General features: G+C 68.9%; 3 protein-coding genes across 4 annotated transcripts; 2 read left to right on the plus strand and 1 right to left on the minus strand.

Moving 5' to 3' along the window:
• Positions 1 to 400: 400 nt before the first annotated feature.
• TRIM3 (tripartite motif containing 3) lies at positions 401 to 9,723 on the plus strand. Of its 2 annotated transcripts, none has more exons than XM_071429992.1 (12): positions 401 to 556; positions 1,538 to 1,679; positions 3,457 to 3,691; positions 4,101 to 4,261; positions 4,521 to 4,701; positions 5,111 to 5,834; positions 6,015 to 6,118; positions 6,467 to 6,634; positions 6,717 to 6,885; positions 7,553 to 7,623; positions 7,710 to 7,850; positions 9,064 to 9,723. In XM_071429992.1, the coding sequence occupies exons 2-12, from the start codon at positions 1,552 to 1,554 to the stop codon at positions 9,214 to 9,216; spliced, it is 2,235 nt and encodes a 744-aa protein (XP_071286093.1). In that variant the 5' UTR covers positions 401 to 556; positions 1,538 to 1,551; the 3' UTR covers positions 9,217 to 9,723. The 2 variants fall into 2 exon arrangements, with proteins under 2 accessions (XP_071286093.1, XP_071286094.1); XM_071429993.1 differs by lacking the exon at positions 401 to 556 and adding an exon at positions 780 to 802.
• Positions 9,724 to 12,071: 2,348 nt separating this feature from the next.
• APBB1 (amyloid beta precursor protein binding family B member 1) lies at positions 12,072 to 19,263 on the plus strand. Its single transcript, XM_071429994.1, has 14 exons — positions 12,072 to 12,229; positions 12,728 to 13,387; positions 13,780 to 13,958; positions 14,312 to 14,368; positions 14,445 to 14,551; positions 14,920 to 14,956; positions 15,256 to 15,393; positions 15,774 to 15,898; positions 16,631 to 16,745; positions 17,362 to 17,446; positions 17,886 to 17,969; positions 18,086 to 18,207; positions 18,625 to 18,801; positions 18,876 to 19,263. The coding sequence occupies exons 2-14, from the start codon at positions 12,862 to 12,864 to the stop codon at positions 19,041 to 19,043; spliced, it is 1,920 nt and encodes a 639-aa protein (XP_071286095.1). The 5' UTR covers positions 12,072 to 12,229; positions 12,728 to 12,861; the 3' UTR covers positions 19,044 to 19,263.
• A 366-nt stretch (positions 19,264 to 19,629) lies between these two features.
• On the minus strand, positions 19,630 to 24,611 carry SMPD1 (sphingomyelin phosphodiesterase 1). The gene is made up of 6 exons (XM_071429995.1): positions 23,949 to 24,611; positions 22,296 to 23,074; positions 21,614 to 21,785; positions 21,458 to 21,534; positions 20,891 to 21,036; positions 19,630 to 20,760 (listed from the first exon to the last, which is right to left on the minus strand). The coding sequence occupies exons 1-6, from the start codon at positions 24,222 to 24,224 to the stop codon at positions 20,345 to 20,347; spliced, it is 1,866 nt and encodes a 621-aa protein (XP_071286096.1). The 5' UTR covers positions 24,225 to 24,611; the 3' UTR covers positions 19,630 to 20,344.
• Positions 24,612 to 24,681: the final 70 nt, after the last annotated feature.

The raw sequence follows: 24,681 nt of genomic DNA on the forward strand, positions 1-24,681 counted from the left end.
TTCCCTTTATTCCCCCTTTTATATTCTTCCTACTTCCCAATTTATTCCACCCGTCACCCCACGCTCGGTAACCCCCCGCCGCGCCATGCCCCCACCCACCAGTGTGTGCCCACATTCCCCAGCCCTGCTCCCCCTCCAATTTGGGGTCATCCCCCCCAAATTCGGGGTCGGGATGTGGTTGCCGTGGCAACAGCCGGGTACCCCTGGATGCGCGGAGCCCCCCCCAGCTGCAGAGCCACAGCCCAGGGCGAGACCACTGCCGCTGGAGGGGGGGCCGAGGGGTCACTTTGCGCACTTTCCCGCCGCACCCTCCCCACGAGCGCCCCAGCCGGGGGCGGCAGCGCGTCCTGCGGCGGCGCCTCGGCACCGCGCGTGGGGTGTCCTCGGGGGCGGGTTCCGTGGGACTGGGAGGCGGTGGCGCGTCCCGCCTCCCCCTGCGGAGCGCGGTTGGTGCCGCCCGGCCCGGCCGCCTCCCTGTCGCATCCCGGGCCGGGGCCGAGGATGCGCCGTGGGGTCCCGCGGCGCGCGCGGGAGCGAGGAGGGGGCTGCGGGGGGGGTGAGTGCGGGGGTGAGCGGGGGCGGCCCCGGCACCGGGCACCGGGCGGGGGGGGCACCGCGGGGAGGGGTATGAGGGGCGGGGGGGGGGGGGGGGGGGCGGGATGGCCGCGGGCAGCGCCCCCCGGGCCCCGCGGGCCGTGGGACCCCCGGGCCCCGCCGTGCCCCGGTGCCGCGGGGGGGGCGGTGCCGCACAATGGCGGCCGGGGCGGGGCCGCGGCCTGGAGCGCGGAGCCGCCGCAGCGCCGTGAGCGGGGCCGGGGCCGGGGCCGGGGCCGGGGCAGGGGACAGCGGCGGTGGGCACGGGGCTGCGGGGTCAGTGCGGCGCCGGGGACAGGGGGGTGAGGGGTGTCGCACGGGACCGGGGCTGGGCTCGGTGCCGGGGGGCTCAGGAGGCGGCGGCGGCGGCGGCGGTGGGGTGTGCCCCTGGGGCGGGAGGGCGCTGCTGTGGGTGCCCTGTGGCGATTCCTCACCATGGATGGTGCCATGGGGCCAAGGAGAGGGGCTGTGGGGTCAGTGCGTTCCGAGGGGCAGGAGGGGCAGGGCAGTGCCGGGGACACGGTGCTGTGTGAGGCTGTGGGGGCCATGGGCACGGTGGGGTCAGGGGGCGTCCCCGTGTGTGCCCCACAAGGTGTCTGTGGGGCCAGGGACTGCGGGATGCCTTGGGGTGGGTGCCCCGGGGTGCTGAGCCTTCATGCTACGGGGTGAGTGTCTGTTATGGCCTTCTGTGGGGCTGTGGGGTGGGCAGGGGGCTGCGGAGCACGGTGGGTTCAGTGGTGGGCTGCAGGGTGCCATGCAGTGCCTCCCCAGCACTTAAATTCCCCCCACTCTCGGGCTGAGGGTCTGCCATGACCCACCCCGAGCCTTTGGGGCGGGTGGGCGCTGCGTGGCGCCGTGGTTGGGGCTGGGAGCGGCCGTGGGGTGCCGGCAGCGCCGTGGGGTGCTGCAGGGTGCGTGCCCCTCACTGTGGTGTGCCCGCCAGGCTGAGGAGCCACCATGGCCCGCCATGAGCCCGCCAGCCCGGTGGTGCGGCAGATTGACCAGCAGTTCCTGATCTGCAGCATCTGCCTCGACCGCTACTGCAACCCCAAGGTGCTGCCCTGCCTGCACACCTTCTGCGAGAGGTGGGACCTCCCGAACCCACCTGAGCCCCCTGCATCCTCCCAAACCCCATCCCTGCTTGCACGCTTTCTGTGAGAGATGGGACCTCCTGAACCCCTCCTGAGCCCCCCCTGCACCCCCTGAACCCAATCCCTGCCTGCACACCTCCTGTGAGAGGTGGGACCCCTCATTACACTTCCTCCCTGCCCCCCACTGCACCCCCGGTGCACTGCACCCTCTGTGCCTGGCACCCACTCTCCATCCCCACTGTGTCTCTGGGCACCCCTACACCCCTCCCGTGCCCTCTGCACCCCACCAGCATCCATCCCCAGCACATCCCCACCGTGCCCTGGGCCCCCTGCACCCCCTGAGCCCTGACTGCAGCCCTGCCACTGCCACCCTCCAAATGCACTCCCCATGTCCTTACTGCCCCCCTGCACCCCCAACTGCTCTGCCCCTCCAGCACCTATCCCTCTGCCCCCCAGTACACCCAGCCCCCTCTGCCTTGCTGCACCCCCTGTGTCCCTGAGCCTGCACCCCCATGTGCCCCACTGCACCCCCTAAACCCTCAGTGTGAGCAGAACCCCCCTGAGCCCCACTGGTGTGAGCCAGGCCCTCCTGCACTCCCTGCCCTCCCAATGAGAGATGGAGTCAGGCCTCCTGTGCCCCCAGAGGTGGGGACTGGGACCCCCCTGCATCCATGGCACACAGTGGGGCTGGGACCCCCTGCCCTCCACACCCCTCTTCTCTGGGAGGGCTGCACAGCCCCTGAGCCCCCTGAGTGTGGGTGCTGGGGGCACCCTGGCTGGGTCCCCAAGTGGGGGGGTCTTGTTGCTGATGTCCCCCTCTCTCTGTGCTCCCAGAGCCCTCTGGTCCTACTCCATCCATCCATCCATCCATCCATCCATCCATCCATCCATCCATCCATCCATCCATCCATCATCTCCCCAGGGGCACTGGCACTGCTACCCCTTGTCCATCCTGTCCATTTGTCTGACTGCCTGCTCCCCTGCCACTCCCCCACCTGGTGTGACACCACACAGCCCTCCAGTCTGTCTGTCCATCTGTGTCTCCCATCCTCATGTGACACTGTGCAGCCCCCCCATGTGACTGTCCGTCTGTCCTCCTCCTGCACCCCAGTGTGACACTGCAGCCCTGCCATCTTGTCCATCTGTCCCCTGGTTTGTCTGTCCCTCCCACCCTGTTCTCACCCCCAGGTGCTCCACCACGCAGCCCCCATGTCTGTGTGTCCATCCCTCCCCCTTCTCTCTGCCTGCACCCCAACCCTTTGGGTCTGTCTCGCTGCCCCCCTCTCCCTGTGTTCCTCATTGCCCTGTCTGTCCATCCTGCTGCTCCTGTCCCACTGTCAGTGTGTTCAGCCCCCCTGTCCACCCATCTGTCCCCAGGCCTATCCACGTGCCCTTGTCCTGCACCCTGACCCTCGTGTTCATGTGTCCATCCCACTCTCTCTACCTGCCCCCAACCCTAGGTGGCACATTCACCCTTCTGTCCCCCCATCAACCTGTCCGTCCGTTCCCCTGTCTCCCTGTCCATCCGTCTGTCTCTTCATCCCCCTGTTCTGCCCCCACAGCCATGCCCCATCCCCCACCCCAGCAGGCCCTGTCCCCCCACCCATCCCCTCATCTGTCCCCCTGTTGTCCCTATATCTGGACCCACGTGCCCCCTGTGCCCCCACTCCTGTCCCTGCCCCTTCATGTCCTGGCCCAGTCTGTCCCTGCCATGCCCGTGTGACCCCTGACCCCTGTGACCCCTGTGACCCCCTGACCCCTGTGACCCCAGGTGTCTGCAGAACTACATTCCGGCCCAGAGCCTGTCCCTGTCGTGCCCCGTGTGCCGCCAGACCTCGATTCTGCCCGAGCGGGGTGTCCCGGCGCTGCCCAACAACTTCTTCATCACCAACCTGATGGAGGTGCTGCAGCGGGACCCCGACCCCCGCGGGGCCCCCCCTGCGCCCCTGCCCCCCCTGGGCGCCGCCACCGGGCAGCCGCTCTGCTGCCCCAACCACGAGGGAAAGGTGGGGCCAGGCGCTGGCCAGGGGCTGGGGGGCTGTGCTGGGGGCTCGAGGGGGCTGGGGGGGCTGCAGGGACCTGGGGGGCTGCAGGTGTCTGGGGGGCCTGGGGAGGTCCCAAGGGCTGATGTGACTCAGGGGCACTGGGGACCTGCAGGAGCTGGAAAGGCTCTAGGAGGGCTGGGATCTGGGGAAGGAAGGCTAAGGAGGTCTGTGAGGATGTGGAAGGTCTGTGAGGGTCAAGGGGGCTCGGGGGGGCTGCAGGCCTTGGAGAAAGGGTCCAGAGAGGGTCTGGGGAGGCTGCAGTGGTCCCGGGAGTGTGGGGGAGGCTGTGTGGGCTCAGGAGGTGATTTGGGGCAGGCTGCAGGGTCCTTGGGCTGAGGTGTGGGGCAGCAGGTGAGCGCAGGTGTGGCAGGTGATGGAGTTCTACTGCGAGCCCTGCGAGACGGCCATGTGCCGGGAGTGCACGGAGGGGGAGCGGCGGGAGCACCGGGACCACCGCACCGTGCCGCTGCGCGACGTGCTGGAGCAGCACAAGGCAGCCCTGCAGCACCAGCTGGACGCCGTGCGTGCCAGGTACGGGGGCAGGGGGTGCTGGGGGTCCCAGGGCCCCACTCCCTCTGGGATCAGTGCCAGCTTGATGCCACCCACACACGGTACAGAGGGAGGAGAGGCTGAGAGTGTCGTGGGTACTGTGGGGTTTGAGGGTTCAGGGAGTGCCCGTGTTCTCCTTCTGCAGAGTACCACAGCTGGATGAGGGTGCTGTGGGGGATTTCAGGGTTCAGGTGGGGTTGGTGGGGGTTTGGGACTTCAGGGGGTCCCTGTGTCTCCCCAGGCTCCCGCAGCTGGCGGCAGCTGTGGGGCTGGTAGCCGAGATCAGCCGGCAGCTGGGGCAGCGCCGGGCTGAGGCTGAGGCGGAGATCGGGAGCAGCTTCGAGGAGCTGGAGGCAGCGCTGCGGCAGCGGCGGGAGGTGCTGCTGCGCGACCTGGAGGCCACCTGTGCTGCCAAGCAGCAGGTAACACACCAGGGGCTCTGTGCCCTTCACCAGCCCTTCCTGGGAGGGTGTGTGGGTACCCCAGCCATGCCCCACTGCCGGTGGCCCAGCCGGTGCAACAGTTGGGGTCCCAGTGCAGCACCAGCACTGGGGTTGTGGCCATGGCTGCGGTGCAGGTGGGGGAGCATGCGGAGCCTTGGTTAGGGGTGCTGGGTGTGGGGGTCCTACACGAACACCACAGAGACGTGCCATCCCCACAGGATGCGCGGAGGGGCGGCTGGAGGTCCTGGCAGGGCCAGGATGTGGCTCAGGTGTGGGTGTTGGCACCGGGGTCCCACCTGGTGCCACAGGTGATGTCCTGTGGTTCAAGTGTGGGTGTTGCACTGGGGTCCCACCTGGTGCCACAGGTGATGATGTCCTGGTCACGCAGGTGCTGGAGGCGCAGCTGGAGGTGCTGCGGCAGGGCCAGGAGAGCATCCTGAGCAGCTGCGCGTTCACGGAGCAGGCGCTGCACCACGGCTCGGCCACGGAGGTGCTGCTGGTGCAGAAGCAGATGGGCGAGCGGCTGCGGGAGCTGGCGGCGCGGCCCTTCCCCGAGCACCCGCACGAGAACGCGCAGCTTGAGTTCCACGCCGAGCCTGAGGGGCTGCGCCGCTCCATCCAGAACCTGGGCGCGCTGCTGACCACCAGCGCCACGGCGCACACCACGGTGGCCACGGGTGAGGGGCTGCGCCAGGCTGTGGTGGGGCAGCCCTGCTCGCTCAGCGTCACCACCAAGGACAAGGACGGGGCGCTGGTGCGCAGCGGCGGCGCCCGCCTGCGCTTCGCCGTGACGGGCCCCGATGGTGCCGCGGCCGAGGCCGAGGTGCAGGACAACCGCAACGGCACCTATGAGCTGGTGTACACCCCGCGCAACGAGGGTGACTTCGTGCTGTCCATCCTGCTCTACGGGCAGCCTGTGCGCGGCTCCCCGTTCCGCGCGCGCGCCCTGCGCCCCAGCGACGTGCCCCCGTCCCCCGAGGAGGCCAAGCGCCGCGTCAAGTCCCCGGGCGGGGGGCACGTGCGGCAGAAGGCCCTGCGCCGCCCTGCCAGCATGTACGGCAGCGCCAAGCGCAAGGAGAACCCCATCGAGGACGAGCTCATCTTTCGCGTCGGTGAGTGGGGGGCAGGGGGGTGTCTTGGGATGGTGGGGGCTCCCCAGGATGGTGGGGTCTCCCTGGGCTCCTCATGGCTCTCTGGGGTGGTGGTGGAGGGCCCCAGGGCGTGGCAGGGGTTTACCGGGGTGGTGAGTGGTTTCCTGGGGCCCCATGTGTCCCCCTGACTGGTGCCTGCAGGCAGCCGTGGCCGGGAGAAGGGCGAGTTCACCAACCTGCAGGGGATCTCCACATCCAGCGCTGGCCGCATCGTTGTGGCTGACAGCAACAACCAGTGCGTGCAGGTATGAACACCCTTGGGACCTCCAAACCCCCCCAGGACCCCCACTGACTCTTGTTGACCCCCACTGACCCCGACAGCAACAATCAGTGCATGCAGGTATGGACCCCTGGGACCCCCGCTGACCCCCCCCGGGTAACCCTGAACCCCCATGACCCCACTGACCCCATCAGCAGTAACCAATGTGTGCAGGTACAGTACCTTTCCTGGATCCCTGAAGTGTCCCAGACCCCCACTGACTCCCCCTGCTCCCCCCTGGCCCCCACAGTGGTTCTCCAATGGGGGGCAGTTCTGGCTGCATTTCAGGGTGGGGAGTGTTGCCCTGGTTCCCCTGACCCTGCTGCCCTTGCAGGTGTTCAGTAACGAGGGGCAGTTCCGGCTGCGTTTCGGGGTGCGGGGCCGTTCCCCAGGGCAGCTCCAGCGCCCCACAGGGGTCTCAGTGGACACCAACGGTGACATCATCGTGGCCGACTACGACAACCGCTGGGTCAGCGTGTTCTCACCTGAGGGCAAGTTCAAGGTGAGGCAAAGCAGGGCTCTGAGGGGGAGCCATGAGCTGGGGGTCCATGGCAGCTCCCAGCCTCACTGCCTGTCCCCCCCAGACAAAGCTGGGTGCGGGGCGGCTGATGGGCCCCAAGGGTGTCGCTGTGGACAAAAACGGGCACATCATCGTGGTGGACAACAAGGCTTGCTGCGTCTTCATCTTCCAGCCCAACGGCAAGCTGGTGGCACGGTTTGGCTCCCGCGGCACCGCCGAGCGCCAGTTCGCAGGTACCTGCCCTGGGACCCCCCAGCTGGGAGCCCAGGGCAGGCAGGACCGTGTGCCCCACATTGCTGGGGCAGCTGGTGGCACTGGGACCCCAAGAATGGCCTGAGCCTGGGGCACAGGTCCAGGCTGCAGTTCTAGACTTGCTTTCTGCATCCAGCTCTGGGCTGTGGGTTCAGGTTCTGGGCTCAGGACTTGTTCTGAGCTCTGGTTTGAGTTCTGGGGCTGGACAGGGAGCCAGGATCTGGTTCTAGGTCCAGCACCAGGTTCAGGGCTCTGGGGTGATGATCCAGTTCCAGGTTCTATCTCTGGGCTCTGGTTCAGGACTGAGATCCCAGGCTCTGAGTTCAGGGTTTGGTTCTGGGTTGGGTCTGGGTTCTGAGCTGTGTGTCCTAGACTGGGGCACTGGGTTTAGTTCTGGGTACAGATTGTGGGTCTGGGTTCTGGGTTCAGTTCTGGGTTGCGGCCCTGGGCTCAGGTTCTGGCAGTGACTCCATCCTGGGGGCTCTGAGTTCTGGGCTCTGTCCATGCCTCAGGGCTCTGGGTCCATTCTGGTCCTGCCATAGAATGGAGCCAGGGCTGAACTCCCCATTCCCCTCAGGGCCGAGCCCCCCGGTCCTGGGGATGAGTTCCCTGTGCCCCTCTCGGCCTGAGCCCCCTTTGTCTCCTCAGGACCCCATTTTGTGGCTGTCAACAACAAGAATGAGATCGTGGTGACAGACTTCCACAACCACTCTGTGAAGGTGAGTGCAGGCACAGGCAGTGCTGAGAGCCCCCTGGTGCTCTGAGGGCGGGCTGGGGGCTGCAGTGACACCCCTGTGCCCACCAGGTGTACAATGCCGAGGGTGAGTTCCTGTTCAAGTTCGGCTCGCATGGCGAGGGCAACGGGCAGTTCAACGCACCCACGGGGGTGGCTGTGGACAGCAACGGCAACATCATCGTGGCTGACTGGGGCAACAGCCGCATCCAGGTACCACACCTGTGCCCACAGGGACGCCTGTGCTGGCATGGACACACGGACAGCTGTGCCCGCACGGACACACAGACAGCTGTGCCTGCATGGACACACGGACACCTGTGCTTGCACGGACACACACACACACACACACCTGTGCCTGCACGGACACATGGACACCTGTGCTGGCATGGACACACGGACACCTGTGCCTGCATGGACACACGCACACCTGTGCCTGCACGGACACATGGACATACACACACACACACACCTGTGCCTGCACAGACGCCTGTGCTGGCACGGACACACGGACACCTGTGCCTGCATGGACACACAGACAGCTGTGCCTGCATGGACACACGGACACCTGTGCCCGCATGGACACACGGACACCTGTGCCCGCACAGACACACGGACATACACACACACACACACCTGTGCCTGCACGGACACATGGACACGTGTGCTGGCATGGACACACGGACACCTGTGCCTGCATGGACACACACACCTGTGCCCACATGGACACCTGTACTGGCACAGACACACAGACACCTGTGCCTGCACGGACATACGGAATCCTGTGCCTGCACAGACACCTGTGCCTACATGGACACCTGTGCCTGCACACCTGTACCTGCACAGACAGCTGTGCCTGCATGCCTGCACACCTGTGCCTGCACTGACACCTGTACCTGCAGACCTGTACCTGCACGCATCCCCCCAGTGCAGCCCAAGGGGGCTCAGCACTGCCCCCTCCCCATCCCACGTGTGTGCTGAGGGCACCTGCAGGGAACCAGGACACAACTGTGTTTGAGTGAGAGAGACTGGAGAGGATCTTGGGTCAGTGGGGAAGAATCTGTGCAGGGTCTGCAGTCAGATGGGAGGGGTCAGACAAATGGGAGCAGCAGAGGAGGGTCTCTGGTCAACTGGGAATGGTCCGTGGGGGCCCAGGGGCAACTGGGAAGAACTGGGAAGAGTTTTGCACCAAGAGCAACTGGGATGGACTGGGAAGCGGTCTGGGGTCATCTGGGAACAACTGGGAGCGTCTTGGGTTAACTGGAATAGACCCAGGGGGGGATCTTGACCACGTGCCCCCACAGGGAGTGCATCCCGCAGGTCTGGGGGCTGTCAGGGCTGGGTGTCCCTGGGCCATGGGGCCATTGGGGGTCCCTGGGGCTGGGTGTCCCTGGGCTGTGGGGCACAGCACTGTGCACTCCTGCAGGTGTTTGACAGCGCGGGCTCGTTCCTGTCCTACATCAACACGGCGGCTGACCCGCTGTACGGCCCGCAGGGGCTGGCCCTCACCTCCGATGGCCACGTGGTCGTGGCTGACTCGGGCAACCACTGCTTCAAGGCCTATCGCTACCTGCAGTGACGGCCAGGGCACCGGGCACGGCACCGGGCACGGCAGCAGGAGCCTGCAGCTGCACCGGGGGCATGGCTGCCCCGCGGCCTCGCCTGCCCCCCAAGCGCCATCCTGGCTTCATGTGCACTTTATCCCAGGGGGCAGCCGGGCCTGGGGGGGTGAGGATGGGTCCCGTGGGGTGGGGGCTGCCTGGGGGTCACGGTCTGGCCCCTCACCCACGGCAGGGCCAGCATCTCACTGCCCCTGCTGACAGGGTTCCCGAGGTGTGGGGGGACTGAGGGGCAGGGGGAGCCGCTGGAAGGGCTTGTGGGGGGCTGGGGGTGGCCAGTCCAGAGCCCCACGCCCCTTGAGGGCTGCCCCCCAGCTCCCAGCTCCCCTCCCCAGCTGTGGGGTGACTGTGTGTGCCTGCTGCCCCACTGCACTGCTGCTCCACAGCTCTGGGGGGCTCCAGGGGCTGTGGGGCAGCTGCCGCACGCTGACAAAACTGTATGTACAAAATAAAGTATTCTGGAAGTACCCCGGCCCGTGCTGCCCCGTAGCCCTGGCTGTCCTTCACACACCCTGCCCTGCAGCCCCCGTGGCCTGTGGGCCCCCCCAGCTGCACTGGACAGCCCCAGACAGTGCCAGGCCAGCAGGGACAGGAGCCGTGCCTGGATCTCAGTGGCACCGTGGGCGCCTGCCTGGCCTGGGCATTCTGCCAGCACTGACCCATCTGCAGGGACAGGGACACACTGGGAGTGGGGACAGGGTTAGACTGGTCTGTATTGGGTCAGAGTGGTCTGTGCTGGCAGCAGGGTTTGGGCTGGACTGGTCTGTATTTATACTGGGTCAGACTGGGCTGTACTGGCATGGAGACTGGGTCAGACTGGGCTGTACTAGGAGTAGGAACTGGTCCATACTGGTCCGTGTACCCAGGAGAAAGTGGTCAGTGACCTGCTGAGCTGCTCAGACCCCAGTAGACCCCTAGGGATACCACAGGGGCTGTGGAGGGGTCACGGGGCTGCTCCGCCCGGTCCTCACTGACTCTGGCCATCCCTGGGGGATCCTGGATGGCAGCAGAGCTCACCAGACCCTGCTCATCACCCCCACCAGCCCCAGGGGTGTCTGTGACCCTGTTCCCAAGCAGGGCTGGAGGGAGGATCCAGGGAAGTCCCTGTTCCTGGTCCTGATGCTGGGAAGCTCCCAGAACAGATCACCTGTGGGTCCCACAGCATGGACAGGACAGCCAGGGGATCAGATCCAGCTGGGGGCTGGGAAAGGCAGGTCCTGCTGGGACAGGGTGACCTGTGGGACAGGTGTGGGTGTGCCTGCCTGAAGCTCAGCAAAGCCTTTGGCACCATCTCTGTCTCCCTGGCATCCCACGGAGCACCTGCAGCCTGGCTGGGACAGGTGCTCCTTGTTGGGAGCACCTGGCTGAGGGCCAGCCCCAGGGAGGGGTGGGAATGGGGCCACACTGGGGGCCAGGCACTGCTGGGCTCCCCAGGGCTCAGTGCTGGGGCGGTGCTGTCCCAGAGCTGTCAGTGACCTGGATGGAGCGTGGAGTCCATGGACCACACACGGCTGGTTGGAATGTGGCTCTGCCGAGGGCAGGAAGGATCCCAGAGGGGTCTGGCCAGGCTGGACTAATGAGCCAAGGCCAGCGGTGTGAGGGTCAACAAGGGCAAGTGCTGGGGCTTCTGCTCGGGTCACCAAAACCCCTGCGACACCCCAGGCTGGGCAGAGGGGCAGGGGGCTGCAAACGGCCCTGGGGGTGCTGGGCACAGGGACTGGATGTGAGCCCAGGTGTGCCCAGATGGGCAAGGGCCTGATGGCACCAGGTCTGTGCCAGCCCCAGAGTCGGCACAGACCCAGTGTGGGCATAGCCCCAGGGCAGGGATTGTCCCCCATGGCAGGGATTGTCCCCTGTGCTGGCACTGTGTGACACCTCGAGGGCTGTGTCCAGTTCTGGTCCTGCAGGAGAGCCCTGGAGGGGCTGGAGCGTGTCCACGGCAGGGAATGGAGCTGGGAAGGGGCTGGACAATCCCTGAGGGAGCTGGGAAGGGGCTGAGCCTGGAGCAAAGGAGGCTCAGGGGGGACCTTTCCAGGAAACAAGTGACAGGAGCAGAGGAAACGGCCACAAGCGGTGCTTGGGGAGGTTCAGGTTGGACATCAGGAGGAATTTCTTCATGGAAAGGGCTGCCCCGTGCTGGAAGGGGCTGTCCAGGGAGGTCTGGAGTGCCCATCCCACGTCCAAGGAAAAGCAGGAGGTGGCACTCGGAGCTCTGGGCTGGAGACAAGGTGGGGATCAGTCACAGGCTGGACTCAGCCTTGGCGGTCTCACCAAACGGAGTGGCTGCGATCCTGTGCGGGATCAGACCGGTCCCCACACCCCGTGTCACCGTCGCTGCTCCTGGCCGGACCCCCGGTGCTGCCCCTCCGGGGCTGGTAAGAGCCGGGAGCCTCCCGGTCCAGCCGGGGTTGGGGGGTTCCGGGGGCACAGCAGCCGCAGGGAGTCCCGGTGCTGCCCCGGCCCCGTCCCGGTGTGGGGGCAGCGGGGTGGAAACCGGCGGTGCCGGTGCCTTGCGGGATGCCGCTAGGGGTAACGGGGGGCTCAGCTGGGCTGAACGGGTCCGTGGCACCGGAACAATGGGGCGGGCATAGGCAGTGTCGGGGTCACCGGCCCGGGAGTGTCGCCGGGGGGAAGGTCCCCCGTTCCGCCCAGGTCCCGCTGTCGCACAGGGCCGGATCGAGCTGCCCGCCGCCGGCAAGGCCTGGAGCTCCCGCTCCCGGCGGGTACTCGGGGGTCTTCGGTGGTGCGTGCCGGGGAGGGTCCGGAGAGGGGCCGGCGGTACCGGAGAGGTGCCGGTGGTCCCGCCGGTGCCGGGGAGGGCCCGGCGGGTGCCGGTAGTCCCGGCCGGTGCCGGTGCTGGTGCCGGTACCGGTACCGGAGGCGGCGCTGTCCCTCCGCCGGCCGGAAGCGGAAGTGACGCGGCCCCGAGCCCCCCACCCTCCCCCGCGACCCCCGGCAGCGGAGCCGCCGCAGGTACCGGCAGCGGGCAGAGAACGGGGGAGGGAGCACGGGCGGCCCCGCTGGGCTGGGCACGGGTGGGGCCGGGGGGCCGGGCCTTACGCACACCCCCGAGGGCCGGGCCGGGGCAGCGGAGGGGGCCGTGGGTGCGGGTTCCCGGTGGGATCCCCCTGGCGGGGCCGCGGGGAGGATGCGGAGGGACCCCGGGCCGGGGGAGCGGCGGGGTCACCTCGGGGGCTGCGGGAGCGGAGGGGACGGCGGGGGGAGCCAGGGCCGGGTCGCGGGGCCGTGCGGGATGTGGGGCCGAGGGGGTGCCGGTGCCGGGGGGTTCCCGTGTTCCGGGATGCGAGAATGTGGATGCCAGTGCCCCGGGATGCGGGGATGTGGATGCCAGTGCCGGGGAAGACTGCCCGGCCCGGGAGGGGGCTGCGAGGGGATGCCGAGTCCTTGGGAGGAGCCGGGGCCGCGGAGCGTCCGTGCCGGGGGTCCCGGTGCTACCGCCGCTCCCCACAGGCCCGATGGACGCGGAGGCGCCCCGGGGGCTGTAGGACCCCCCCGCCCGCCCACCCCAGCACCGGCAGCCGCGGCCGGGCCGGGCCGGGCTCCCGCCGCGCCGGGGGTCCCGCCGCTCCCTGCGTCCTCGCACCATGTCGGGGGCCCTGAGCAAGCGCAGCGACCTGGCCAACGACAACCGGTGCCCGGGGCTGAGCCTGGGGCTGCCCGTGGCCCCCGACCCCCGCACCGGCCCCGGCGGCGCCCCGGCCGAGGAGCTGCCCGGCGCCGGCTGGGCCAAGGCCGGCCAGGACCAGAACCGCAACGAGCTCGAGCCGGGCCCGGGGCCGGGGCGCTCCCCCGGGGCGCACGGGGACTCCCCCGGGGCGCTGGAGCCGGGGGTCCGGGCCCGCAATGCCCGGAACGCTGCCCGCGACCCGCGGGCCCTGCTGATCGGCGCCTCGGAGGAGGAGGAGGAGGATGAAGAGGAGGAGGAGGACGAGGAGGAGGAGGACGGGCCCGGGGTGTCCCCGCCGGCTCTGGGCGCGGAGCGGGGCCTGCGGGAGCCGCCGGGGCGCAGCGCCAGCCGCCTCTTCGGGGGGCCCGGCCCCGGTAGCGACGAGGACTCGAGCTGGGCCACGCTGAGCCAGGGCAGCCCCGGCAGCTCCCCCGATGAGCCAGGTGGGCACTGCCGGAGCTCCCGTGACTTGTGGCTGCCCCGCGGAGCCCCACGGTGAGCCCTCGCTGTCCCACAGCTGCCCCATGGAGGCTTCTGACACTCTCTGGCTGCCCCGCAGAGCCCGATGGCTGCCCCGTGCTCCTTCCTGCTATGCCCTGTGCCCCTGTCAGCTCCACATCTCCCCTGGTCCCTGGCTGTGTGCCCAGTGCTGCACTCGCAGCCCCCCGGGTGCCATTGCTGGTCCCTGGGCCCCCAGCCCCTGGGCACTGTTCTGTGTCCCCAGCCCCATTAGCTCCATGCCCCTCCTTTGTCCCCGTGTACCTGTGGAGCCCTCATGTCCCTGGCACGGGGGGCTGTGCGGGGCCGGGCTGAGCCCTCTGCCCCTGCCCTACAGAGTCGCTGTGGCCGTGTGGTGCAGGGGCACACGGGGACCTGCCCCCCGGCTGGCTGCGGGTGCAGGACACCTCGGGCACCTACTACTGGCATGTCCCCACTGGGACCACCCAGTGGGAGCCCCCCGGCGGGCCCCACGAGACCCCTTCCGACGGCAGCACCCCCACCGAGGGGCCCACCGTGAGTCGGGACCGAGAGGGCTGGGCTTGGACTGGGAGGTGGCTGTGGGGCCATGGGGGTGGCTGTAGGGGCAGCCTCTGTGGGGCCATGGGGGTGGCTGTAGGGGCAGTCCCTGTGGGCCATGGGGGTGGCTGTGGGGCAGCCCCTACGGGGCCATGGGGGTGGCTGTGGGGCACGGGGTGGCTGGGGGATGATGGTGGGGTAGTTTTGGGGGGCTCAGGGCACCCGTGGTCTGGGCATGGGTTGTTCTTGGGGTTACCATGGGGCTCCCATAGTGTGCTGTGGGGTGACTGGGGGAACCATGGGGCACTGGGGGGCTGCCCTACACAGCAGCCTGACCCAGCCCCCTGCAGCTTTCCTGGACGAGCTTTGCCCCAGCTGAGACCTTCAATAATGGAGACTTGTGGAAGGTGAGAGGAGCTGGTGGATGGGAGAGGGTGGGGGGTCAGTGCCCCCCCCAACCCCACAGAGCCCCCTTGCCCCTAGGACCCCACGGCTGAGGAGGAAGAGGAGGAGGAGGAAGAGGAGGATGAGGAGCCAGGAGTGTCAGACCTGGAGATGCTGTCACCAGGCCCAGGATCGCCAGGAGAGGGGTGCGCTGGGGGGCACAGGGACTGGGGGGACACATGGGCAGGGCTGTGCCTGGGCCCTGTCGGGATGTGGGACTCTGGGTGACAGGTGAGAGAGGGTGTCCCCTGTGAAGTGGGAGCTGAGGGGGCAGGGACCCAGGTGTGGGGCAGGGACCCAGGTGTGGGGCAGGGAAATGGGGTCTCAGGATGGATTGGGGGACTCCCAGGATCTCATGGCAGAGGTTTGGGGGGGAATGTCTGAGATAGTCAGGGTGCAGTGACCCAGGTATGGGATGTGGGGGATCCCAGAGGGCTCTCGGGCAGGGTTTGGGGCTGGAGAGGCCCCAGAGTGTCAGGGTGCAGTCGGTGACGCCCCCACCTTCCCCTTGCAGCATGGCCCTGGGCGAGGAGGATGTGCTGGACTCCAAGGTAGGGCCGCTCTCCTGACCCTGCCCGCCCGCAGGGCCCCTTCCTCACTTCCCTGGGGTCTGCTCCGCTGCTGGGGGCTGGGACCCAACGCCTCAGGGGTGCCCCAGGGTGTCACCTGCAGGGGAGGGGCCTCGGCCACGGCCTGTGCGGGCCCGTCCTGCCCCGGGGCTGCGCAGATGGGGCGGTGCGGGGCCGGGTTACTGCTGCGGAGCTGAGGCTGCCCCCTCGCCCCTCACCATCCCTGCCCCACAGCCCCAGCCCCACATATCCCCGCTGAGTGCCGTTCCCGCTGTCCCCAGGGCCTCCCGGTGCGCTCCCTGGGCTGGGTGCAGCTGCGGGAGGAGGAGCTGGGGCCCGGCCGCAGCAGCAGCGCCGTCAGCGCCTGCATCCGGCAGCTCTCGGGGCCCCGCGAGGGCCCCCCCGGCACCTGGGGGGAGGTGAGTGACCCCAGACCCTCCCTGTGCCCCCTGTACCCCCACACCCTCTGTGTTGTCCCCCTGGGGGGAGGTGAGTGACCCCAGACCCCCTGTGTCCATCCCACACCCTGTGCTGTTCCCTGGCACCTGGGGGGAGGTGAGTGACCCCAGACCCCCCAGACCCCCTGTGTCCATCCCACACCCTCTGTGCTGCTCCCCGGCACCTGGGGGGAGGTGAGTGACCCCTGTGCCCCCACACCCATCCCACACCCTCTGTGCTGTCCCGCTGGGGGAGGTGAGTGACCCCACACCCCCTGTGCCCCCACACCCATCCCACTCCCTCTCCACTGCCCCCCCGTCACCTGGGGGAGCTGAGCCCCCCCTGACGCTGCCGTGCCCAGGCGCGGGCGCTGCTGGTGCTGGAGGAGCGCACGCTGAAGCTGGTGGACCCGCAGGACCGGGCGCTGCTGCACGCGCAGCCCGTGGGCGCCATCCGCGTCTGGGGCGTGGGGCGGCACGGCAGCAGGTGGGGCTGGGCACACGGGGGCACACCTGTGAGTGTGCTGCACTGGGGAGGGCACACGGGGCACACTGTGTGTGTGTGTGCTGCACTGGGGAGGGCACACGGGGCACACTGTGTGTGTGTGTGCTGCACTGGGGAGGGCACACGGGGCACACTGTGTGTGTGTGCTGCACTGGGGAGGGCACACGGGGGGCTCTGGTGTCTGCAGGGTACCCAGGGCTGGGGATCCTGTACATGTGGGGTGCAGGGATGGGGGGTCTGGGTGTGTGGGACCCCCACGGGGCCTGGAGGTCCCACACAGTGTGGGGTGGGGGCTCTGGAATGCCGTGTATGGAGGCATCGGGGTGTGGAGGGGCCATGGGCTGGGTTCCCCACAGGGGTGAGGTGTGGGTCTGTGGGGTTCACGTGTGCACAGGGCTCGGAGGTCCCATGTGTGGATGTGGTCCCATGGGTTGGGCAGGAGGGGGCCATGGGGTCCCAGCACTGAGCCCCCCCAGCAGAGAAGTGTGTGGGGCAGGATCAGATCTGCTCCTCGGAGCGTGGGGTGGGTCCTGGGGCTGAGGGGGCCCCGTGCCCCCCCGGCACCCCCTAACCCTGCTCTGTACCGCTGTGCTGCCGGGGACACAGGGAGAGGTATGGCTCCAACCTGCCCCCAGACCCCCAGTGCCCCCAGTCCCGGCTCGGGCTGGCTGGGGAGGGCACCGGGGTGGTCCTGAGTGTGCCCCCCTCCCCCAGGGACTTTGCATACGTGGCCCGGGACCCCCTGACGCAGGTGCTGAAGTGCCACGTGTTCCGCTGCGAGGGGCCTGCCAGCGCCATCGCCGCCGGGCTGCACCGGGTCTGCGCTCAGGTGAGACCCCAGAGCCCCCCACACTGCCCCTCACACTGCCCCATGGCCTGCACCTGGTCTGCGCTCAGGTGAGACCCCCCTAAACCTCACCTGAGACCCCCACTCCGGCTGGCACTGGTTCTGTGTCCAGGTAAACCCTCCCCAGCCCTCTTCTGGGCTTCACCCCAAACTGCCACCTTGGCCTGAGCTGCGTCTCTGCCTAGATGAGACCCCCACAAAGCCCCTGAGAACCCCCCACCTGGCCTGCACCAGGTCTGGGCCCAGGTGAGACACCCCCGGGAGCCCCCAGGCCCAGGTAACCCACCCCAAATTCCCCTTCCTTGGTCTGCACCACATTGTGCCCAGGTGAGACCCCCAGAACCCTGCCAGGACTTGCCCTAGTCTGCACATCTGCACACAGGTGAGACCTCAGGCCCCTCCAGCCGGCCCCTAGGGGTGACCCCTGCCCACCCCCGTGTCCCCACAGACCTGCCACAGGGCACCGGGGCCAGGGGTCTCTGGGGTGCCCAGGGTGTGACAGCCAGGAGGGCTGGGGGTGCCCTTGTGTGACATCTGGGGGACTGTGGGTCACCGTGGGGGTCCCTGGAGGTGACAGTGGTGTCACATCTGTCCCCAGCTGACGGCAGAGCGGCGAAGTGCCCGGGCAGCAGGCAACGGCCTGGGGACAGAGCCCCCCCGGCTGGGGGAGCCTCCCCTGCAGGGTACGGGGCTGGGGGGTACCCGGGAGAGAGCTGGGGGGCTCTGGGGGTAACCAGGAAGGGGGAGTCCTGCACGGGGACAGGGAGGGGCCTTGTGGGTCTGGAGGTTGCATTCACGGGTGGAGGGCAGTGGGAGGGGGGGGTGGCTTTTAGGGAGGTTTGGGGGGTGTCTGACAATGTCCCCCACCACAGCAGGGCTCCCAGCCCCCAGGAGCAAGGCAGTGCAGTTGGGGGTGTTGGGAGTTCTGGGGGTGCTCTGGGGGGTCTTGGAGGGCCCTGGGTCGGTCTGCCATGTCCCCCCCACACTGGAGTGCCAAGCATCCAAGAGGTCTTGGGGGGTGTTGGGTGAGCCCTGAGGGCTGGGCAGGGGTTCTGGACAGATGTTGGGGCTCTGGGGTGTTTTGGGGGGCTCTGGGGGTGTCTGACAGTGCCTCCCCCGCAGTGGAGTTCCCAGCCCCCAAGAGTGAGGTGGTTCAGCGCTTCCCCGTGTGTTACCTGGGCTGTGTCCCCGTGGCCAAGCCAGTGGGTGAGTGGGGGACTTGAGGGGAAGGGGGGAGTCTCGGGGGGCTCCTCTGGCCCATGCTCGGCAGCTGTGGGGCGAGGGCACCCCCAGGGCTGCCCTGAGGCTCCCTGTGCCCCCAGGCATGGATGTGATCAACGCGGCGCTGGAGGCGGCGCTGGCCCCTGGCTCAGGGGAGCCCCCTGCGCCCACCCCCGTGGTGGTCAGTGTGGCCCCCGCCACCCTCACCATTGCTCACCGCCAGGTGGGTGCCCCCCTCAGACCCCCTGCCCTGGCACCCTCACATCACCAGGGGCATCCATCCCCATCTCGGACCACCACCCTGGCCTAGGGGAGATGTGTTGACCCCCACCCTCACTGGTGACCCTGTTATGGGGTCTGAGTGACTCTGTCATGTGTCAGAGGGGCTGCAGATGGGGAGGTCGCTGCGGTACCCGTCCTTGTGCCAGGGATGGGTTGGGTACCACCATGGCTCCTTCCACCGTGTCCCCATCCCACTCCATCCCGCGGGGTCTCGGGGGATCCCCTCCCAGCCCCAGGGTACCGCAGTGACCTCCCCACCCTTCCTGGGGTGACACCCCGTGTGCCCTGCTGACCCTGTCCCCTTGCTGAGGGTGTCCCCATGGCCCCCTCCCCACCGTGGTGTCCCCGGTGTCCCCAGACAGAGGCGGTGCTGTGCGAGTGCCGCGTGCGCTTCCTGTCCTTCATGGGGGTGGGACGCGACGTCCGCGCCTTCGCCTTCATCATGGCCAGCGCCCCCGGCACCTTCCGCTGCCACATGGTGTGGTGTGAGCCCAACGCCGCGGGGCTCAGCGAGGCGCTGCAGGCTGCCTGTGTGGTGAGTGCCGCCCCTGTCCCCCCCTGGGCTGCCCCCGGCCCCGCTGACGCTGCTCCCTCGCTCCCTGCCTGCAGCTCCGCTACCAGAAGTGCCTGGATGCGCGGCCCCAGGCCTCCAGCTCCTGCCTGCCCGCGCCCCCGGCTGACTCGGTGGCGCGACGGGTGGGCTCCTCCGTGCGCCGGGGGGTGCAGACCCTCCTGGGGACCCTCAAACAGCGGCGGGGAGGGGCGCAGACCCCCTGAGCGGGGTGAGGGCAGGGGGGGCATTGGCTGGGCGAGGCAGCGTCGGGGGGCAGGACCACGGACCCAACGCTCCAGGGCACGGAGTTACCCCAGGTGTTGGGGGTCCTGCCCCCACTGCTGCCCCCACGGTGGGTCACGCCCCCCCCAGGGTCCCCAATGCATGTGGCATAATGAGGGTCTGTGTTGTACTAAATCATTAATTAATAAACCCATTCCACCAGCCCGGCTCGGCTCTGCACCTGGCCTCACACAGGGAGGAGCAGGGTGTTGTGTCTGGTTTGGGTCTTCTTAGGATGTCACAGGTGCAGAGGGGCACTGGGGTCCATCCACACCTTATTAGGGGAGCGATGGGTGTACAGGGATCATGGGCTGATCCCAGTTGTAATCCCAGCAGGTGAGAATTAGGACAAGGAGGTGGGGTGGTGGGGCCCCAGCATCCCTGATTTGGGTCTCCCTAAGTGGTGGCTGAGAACTGCAGTGAGGAGGATGAAGGACAGTGGGGTCCATCACACCTGTACTGGGGGGTGATGGGAGCATGAGGACTACGTGCTGATCCTGATCTCAGTTCCAATCCTGGTGGAGAGGATTAGGAGGGGTGGTGGTGTCCATTGTGCCTTTATTGTGTAACTGCTGGGACATGGGGACCACGTGCCAATCCCGACCTCACTCCCAGTGACCTCATACCGATCCTGCTCCTGCTGTGACCTGTGCTGGCTACAGTCCTGCTCCCTGTGTAACCGTGTCCCTGCCCCTGCTCTTGGTGTGACCACATACCAGGAGCTCCCGGTGTCACCACATCCCAGGGGCTCCTGGTGTCCCCGTGTCCCAGGGGTTCCCAGTGTCACCACATCCCAGGGGCTCCCAGTGTCCCTGTGTTGCAGGGGTTCCCAGTGTCACCACATCCCAGGGCTCCTGGTGTCCCCGTCTCCCAGGAGCTCCTAGGGTCACCACATCCCAGGGGCTCCTGGTGTCCCCATGTCCCAGGGGTTCCCAGTGTCACCACATCCCAGGGGCTCCCAGTGTCCCTGTGTTGCAGGGGTTCCCAGTGTCACCACATCCCAGGGCTCCTGGTGTCCCTGTCTCCCAGGAGCTCCTAGGGTCACCACATCCCGGGGGTTCCCAGTGTCCCCATGTCCCAGGGGTTCCCAGTGTCCCAGGGGTTCCCAGTGTCCCCGTGTCCCAGGGGTTCCCAGTGTCACCACATCCCGGGGGCTCCCAGTGTCCCAGGGGTTCCCAGTGTCACCACATCCCGGGGGCTCCCGGTGTCCCCGTGTCCCAGCCCTGCTGCTGCCGGCCGTGGCTCAGCAGAGCCGCCGCTGCTGCCATAGCTGCTGGATGCGCGGGAAGGGCAGCACGGGGCGCAGGGGCCGGCAGAGTGCGGGGTCGGCGGCGCGGCCGGAGCGCAGGGCGCAGAGCAGGGCGGCCTTGCAGGGCGCGCCGCAGGGCTCGCGGGGTGGGTGCCCCTTGTGCAGGTGGAACCAGAAGAGCTGGAAGAGGGGCTCGTCGTCCTGCATGCGCCGCACCAGCCGGTCCCAGTCGGCCGGGAAGGCGGCGGGCAGCCCGTAGGCCTCGCGGGCGCCGTAGAGCCGCCGCCAGCGCGGGGCCGTGCCCGGGGGCGCCGCGTTGGCCTCCGTCAGGTTAAGGATGAAGGTCTCGTGATCCAGGACTGCGTGGGAGCTCCCGGGGTAGGAGGCGGCCACCTCATACACGCGGTACCCTGCAGCGGGAGGGACGGTCAGCGCCGGGGAGCATGGGAGTGGGGGACACACGGCGGGGGGACACACAGTGGGGGGACACACAGCAGGGGACACACGGCGGGGGATGCGCAGCAGGGGCTCGGGGCGCACCGGGATTGAGGCTGATGTAGGTGGTGACACTCGGTGCGATGAAGGCGATGGACACAGGACGTGACAGTGTCTCCTCATCGTAGAACAACTCGAACTCATCCAGGTGTGTGTGCCCGAAGAACTGCGCCGCAATGGTGCCCTCGAACCTGCCAGGGTGGGTGAGCGGGGGCGCATCCCCAGACCCCCACCCCAAAACCCCAACCCTGGCCCTCGGGTCTGCCATGTGGGGTGGGGGTCCAGGACACGTGGGCTGGGGGTCCAGGATACAGGGGGTGGGGGTCTGGCACATGGGGTGGCACACGGAGAGAGAGCCCAGGGTGTGGGGTGGAGTCTGGTGCAGAGGTCCAGCATGTGGGGCAGGGGTCTGTTGTGTAGGGCAGGAGGACCATTGTGGGATGGGAGTTCAGGGTATGGAGCCAGGCTCTGGCTTGTGGGGTGGGGGGTCTGGTGTGGGGGTCAAGGCCACATGGACAGGGGTCCAGCACATGGGGATGGAGGCCAGGGCATGGAATGGGGGTCTGGGGTGGGGCCCATGGTGCGGGGTCTGGGCAGGGGTCAGGCACTGACCTGCTCACAATGCGGTAGTAGTTCCAGCTCCAGCTGCGCAGACAGTGGGCTGGGGGGATGTGCCCGATGATGTGCACCTGTGGGCAGGGAGCCAGGGCTGGGGGTTTGCCCAGGGCCCACAGGGACCCCCTATGTCCCCCCAGAACCCCCCCACACCTTCTCCCCATCACGCTCAGCATCTGCCAGGACCCCCATGAGCCACTGGAGCTGCCCTGCAGGGTCAGTGGCATTGATGAGAAGCCAGAAGTTGGCCTGGGAGCAGAAGTTCATGTTGAGGGAGACGAGGCGCAGCCCAGGCCAGACCTGTGCTGTGTAGAACCCGCCAGCCCTGTGTGGAAAAGGGGGGTCAGTGCTGCGTCCCCTGAGCCACAGATCCTGCACCCATCCCACGGACCCCCAGCTCTCTGCCACCTGCACTGCCCACCTACCTACAGCCCCCAGCCTGGAGCCCCCGTTACCCCACAGCCCTCTCTGTACCCCAGCCAGCCACGACTCCCTCCCTGCACCTCTCCCCCCGTGAAGCTGAAACATCTGCATGCAGCCCCAGCTGGCCTAGTACCCCCACTGCCCATGGAGACCACACTGTGTGTCCTGCTAGTTCTGAGCCCTCAGCATTCCAGAGTCCCGTGCTCTGAGCCCCCAGCCTGCGCTACTGCAGCTCCCACAACACCTGACAGCCCAGAGCCCCCCAGTCTGGAGCCTCCCAGCGCTGCGTCCCCTGATCCTGGTACCCCAAATGCCACAGCCCAGAACGCCCACCCTGTGCCCTCCCACCCCCCAAGGCACAAACCCCCCATCCCCTGGGCAGAGGGATCCCCTTCCCCAGCCTGGTGCCCACCGCAGGGTGCGCAGGGCGGCGGGGGGCAGCCAGTGCTGCCAGGCCTCGGCCATGGCGTCGTAGAGCCAGGCAGCCGAGCGGTTGCCGCGCACGTAGGGCGGCGGGAAGGCGTTCACCGGCGTGGCCTCGTGGTTGCCCACGGCGGGGAAGACGCGCAGCGGGCCGAGGCGGGCACGCAGCAGCGCCGTCACCGTGCGCAGCGCCCGCAGCTGGTCCCCGCGGCTCTGCTGCCACACGTCATGCGCCGGGATGTCCCCGGTCCAGTATGCCGCCGCGAAGCCGCCGGTGCCGTTCCTGGTGCCGTTGGGCAGCTGGGCCAGCAACGCGTCGATGGTGTGCAGGGGAAGGTCGCACTTGCCGTAGGTGCCCCAGAAGCCTGCGGCCCCCGGGCCCTCGCCGGGCACCCCGCGGCAGCACAGCGGGTCGGGGCAGGCGGCGGCGCTGCCCGGCACGTACTGCCGGTCCCAGTGCAGGTCCGTGAGGAACAGGATGCGGGCCGTGGGCGCTCCGGGCGGCGGCGGCACGGGCGGCCGCACCGGCGGTTTGGGCGCGGCGGGCAGGGACAGGTTCCAGGCACCCAGGATGTCCCAGTGGCCGCAGCGGGGGCCCAGCAGGAGCCCGCAGGCCTCGGGCGGGCGCAGCACGGAGCGGGCCCAGGCGGCCACCACGTCGCCCTGGAAGAGCTGCACGGCCTGGCGGCACACGGGCGGCCGCGCCAGCCGCAGCTCCTGGCACAGCCGCGACGCCACGTGCCCCACGCGGGCCACGTTGGGCTCCAGCTGCGGGGGAAGGACACCGGGATGGTTACGGCACCCCACACATCCTGCCACCCTCACTGCCCTCCCTCCCCTCCATCATCGGCTGCCCAGCACAGACCCTGCACACTGAACTCAGCTGCTGTCACTGGCCTGTGCCCATTGGCACCCCGGGAGGGGCACGGCACCCCCGGGATGGGCACGGCACCCCCGGGATGGACACGGCACTGCCAGGATGGGCACGGCACTGCCAGGATGGGCACGGCACTCCCCGGGAGGGGCACGGCACCCCAGCTGCCATCATCGTGCCGCACCCAGCAGCTTCCCGGGATGGTCCCTGGCTGCTGTCACTGTCCCACACCCGCCGGCCCACCCAGCTGGATATCCCGAGGCCAGAAGGGACCCACAGGGTCCCCCAGCCCCTCTGGTTCTCAGCTTGGTGTCCTCCTCCCTCCGTCCTCGCCCCAGCCTGTCCCTGTCCCGGTTCCTGTCCCGGTTCCTGTCCCGGTTCCTGTTCCTGTCCCGGTTCCTGTTCCTGTCCCGGTTCCTGTCCCAGCCTGTCCCCCTTCCCCCGAGTGGAGCCGCTGGCAGGACCCCGCTCGTCCCCGCTGCTCTTCCAGCCGTCCCAGCTTGTCACCCTCCCCGTCCCCGCCCGTCCCTGTCCCCATTCCCAGCCCGGTCTCGTGTCTGTCACAAGCCCCGACCTGTCCTGGCCTGTCCCGGCCCCGGCCCGTCACGAGGGACTGGCCCGGCCCGTCCCTGTCCTGTCCCGCCCTGTCCCCACTGTCCTGTCCTCTCTGTCCCCGTTCCTATCCCATTTCTGTCGCCCCCGCTCTTCCCGTCCTGGTGTTCCGCTGTCCACCTATCTCCGTGTCCCCCCGGTGCCCCCCGTGCCCACCTGCAGCGCCAGGTCCAGCGCCCCGAAGAGCACCCGGCAGGCCGGGCACGACACGTTCCGCCAGCCCCAGCGCGGCGCCGCCGCCGCCAGCTGCTCCCCGGGGCCGGGCGGCGACCCCGCCGACACCGGCAGCGCCAGCAGCGCCGCCAGGGCCAGGGCCAGGGCCAGGGCCAGGGCCAGCGGTGGCAGCGGTGGCAGCGATGGCCCCGGTGGGCGCGGTGTCAGCTTTGGCCGCGGGGAGCGCGGGGGCAGCGGGGCCCGAGCCCCGGCCGCCATGGCCGAGGGAGGGGCGGAGCCGGCTCGGGGGCGGGGCCGAGCAACGCCATTTATGGGTGAGGGGGGCGGGGCAAGGGCGCAAAGGGCGGGGCCAAGGTCGGGGCAGGGCCCGCCCCCGGCGCCATGGCCGAGCGAGGCGGGGGCGTGGCCGACAGGGAGGCGTGACCAGTGTCCGCGGGGATGGGGCGTGGCCACCTGGGGCGGGGACCGTATGCAAATGAGGGAGCCGGGCCTACGTAAGGCGCGCGGGGCACGGTGGGAGATGGAGTCCTAGGGTTGGCGACGCTCCCCAGGGTCCCACTCCCCTGGGGTCCCCTCCGCTGTGTGCGGTCGGCCCCCCCCGCTCCGGGGCGGCACTGGGTGCACCGGGCCCGGGCGTCCCATCCCCAGCTGCCGCCGGGCTCAGCAGTTCCCGCAGCGGAGGGTCCCAGCCCGCAGCCCCCGAGCCTCGCGCGGT

Source organism: Agelaius tricolor, unplaced genomic scaffold (genome assembly GCF_023055355.1).
Source record: "Agelaius tricolor isolate 1412-34295 unplaced genomic scaffold, bAgeTri1.0.p SCAF_7, whole genome shotgun sequence".
In the NCBI taxonomy this organism is placed as follows: Eukaryota; Metazoa; Chordata; class Aves; order Passeriformes; family Icteridae; genus Agelaius; species Agelaius tricolor.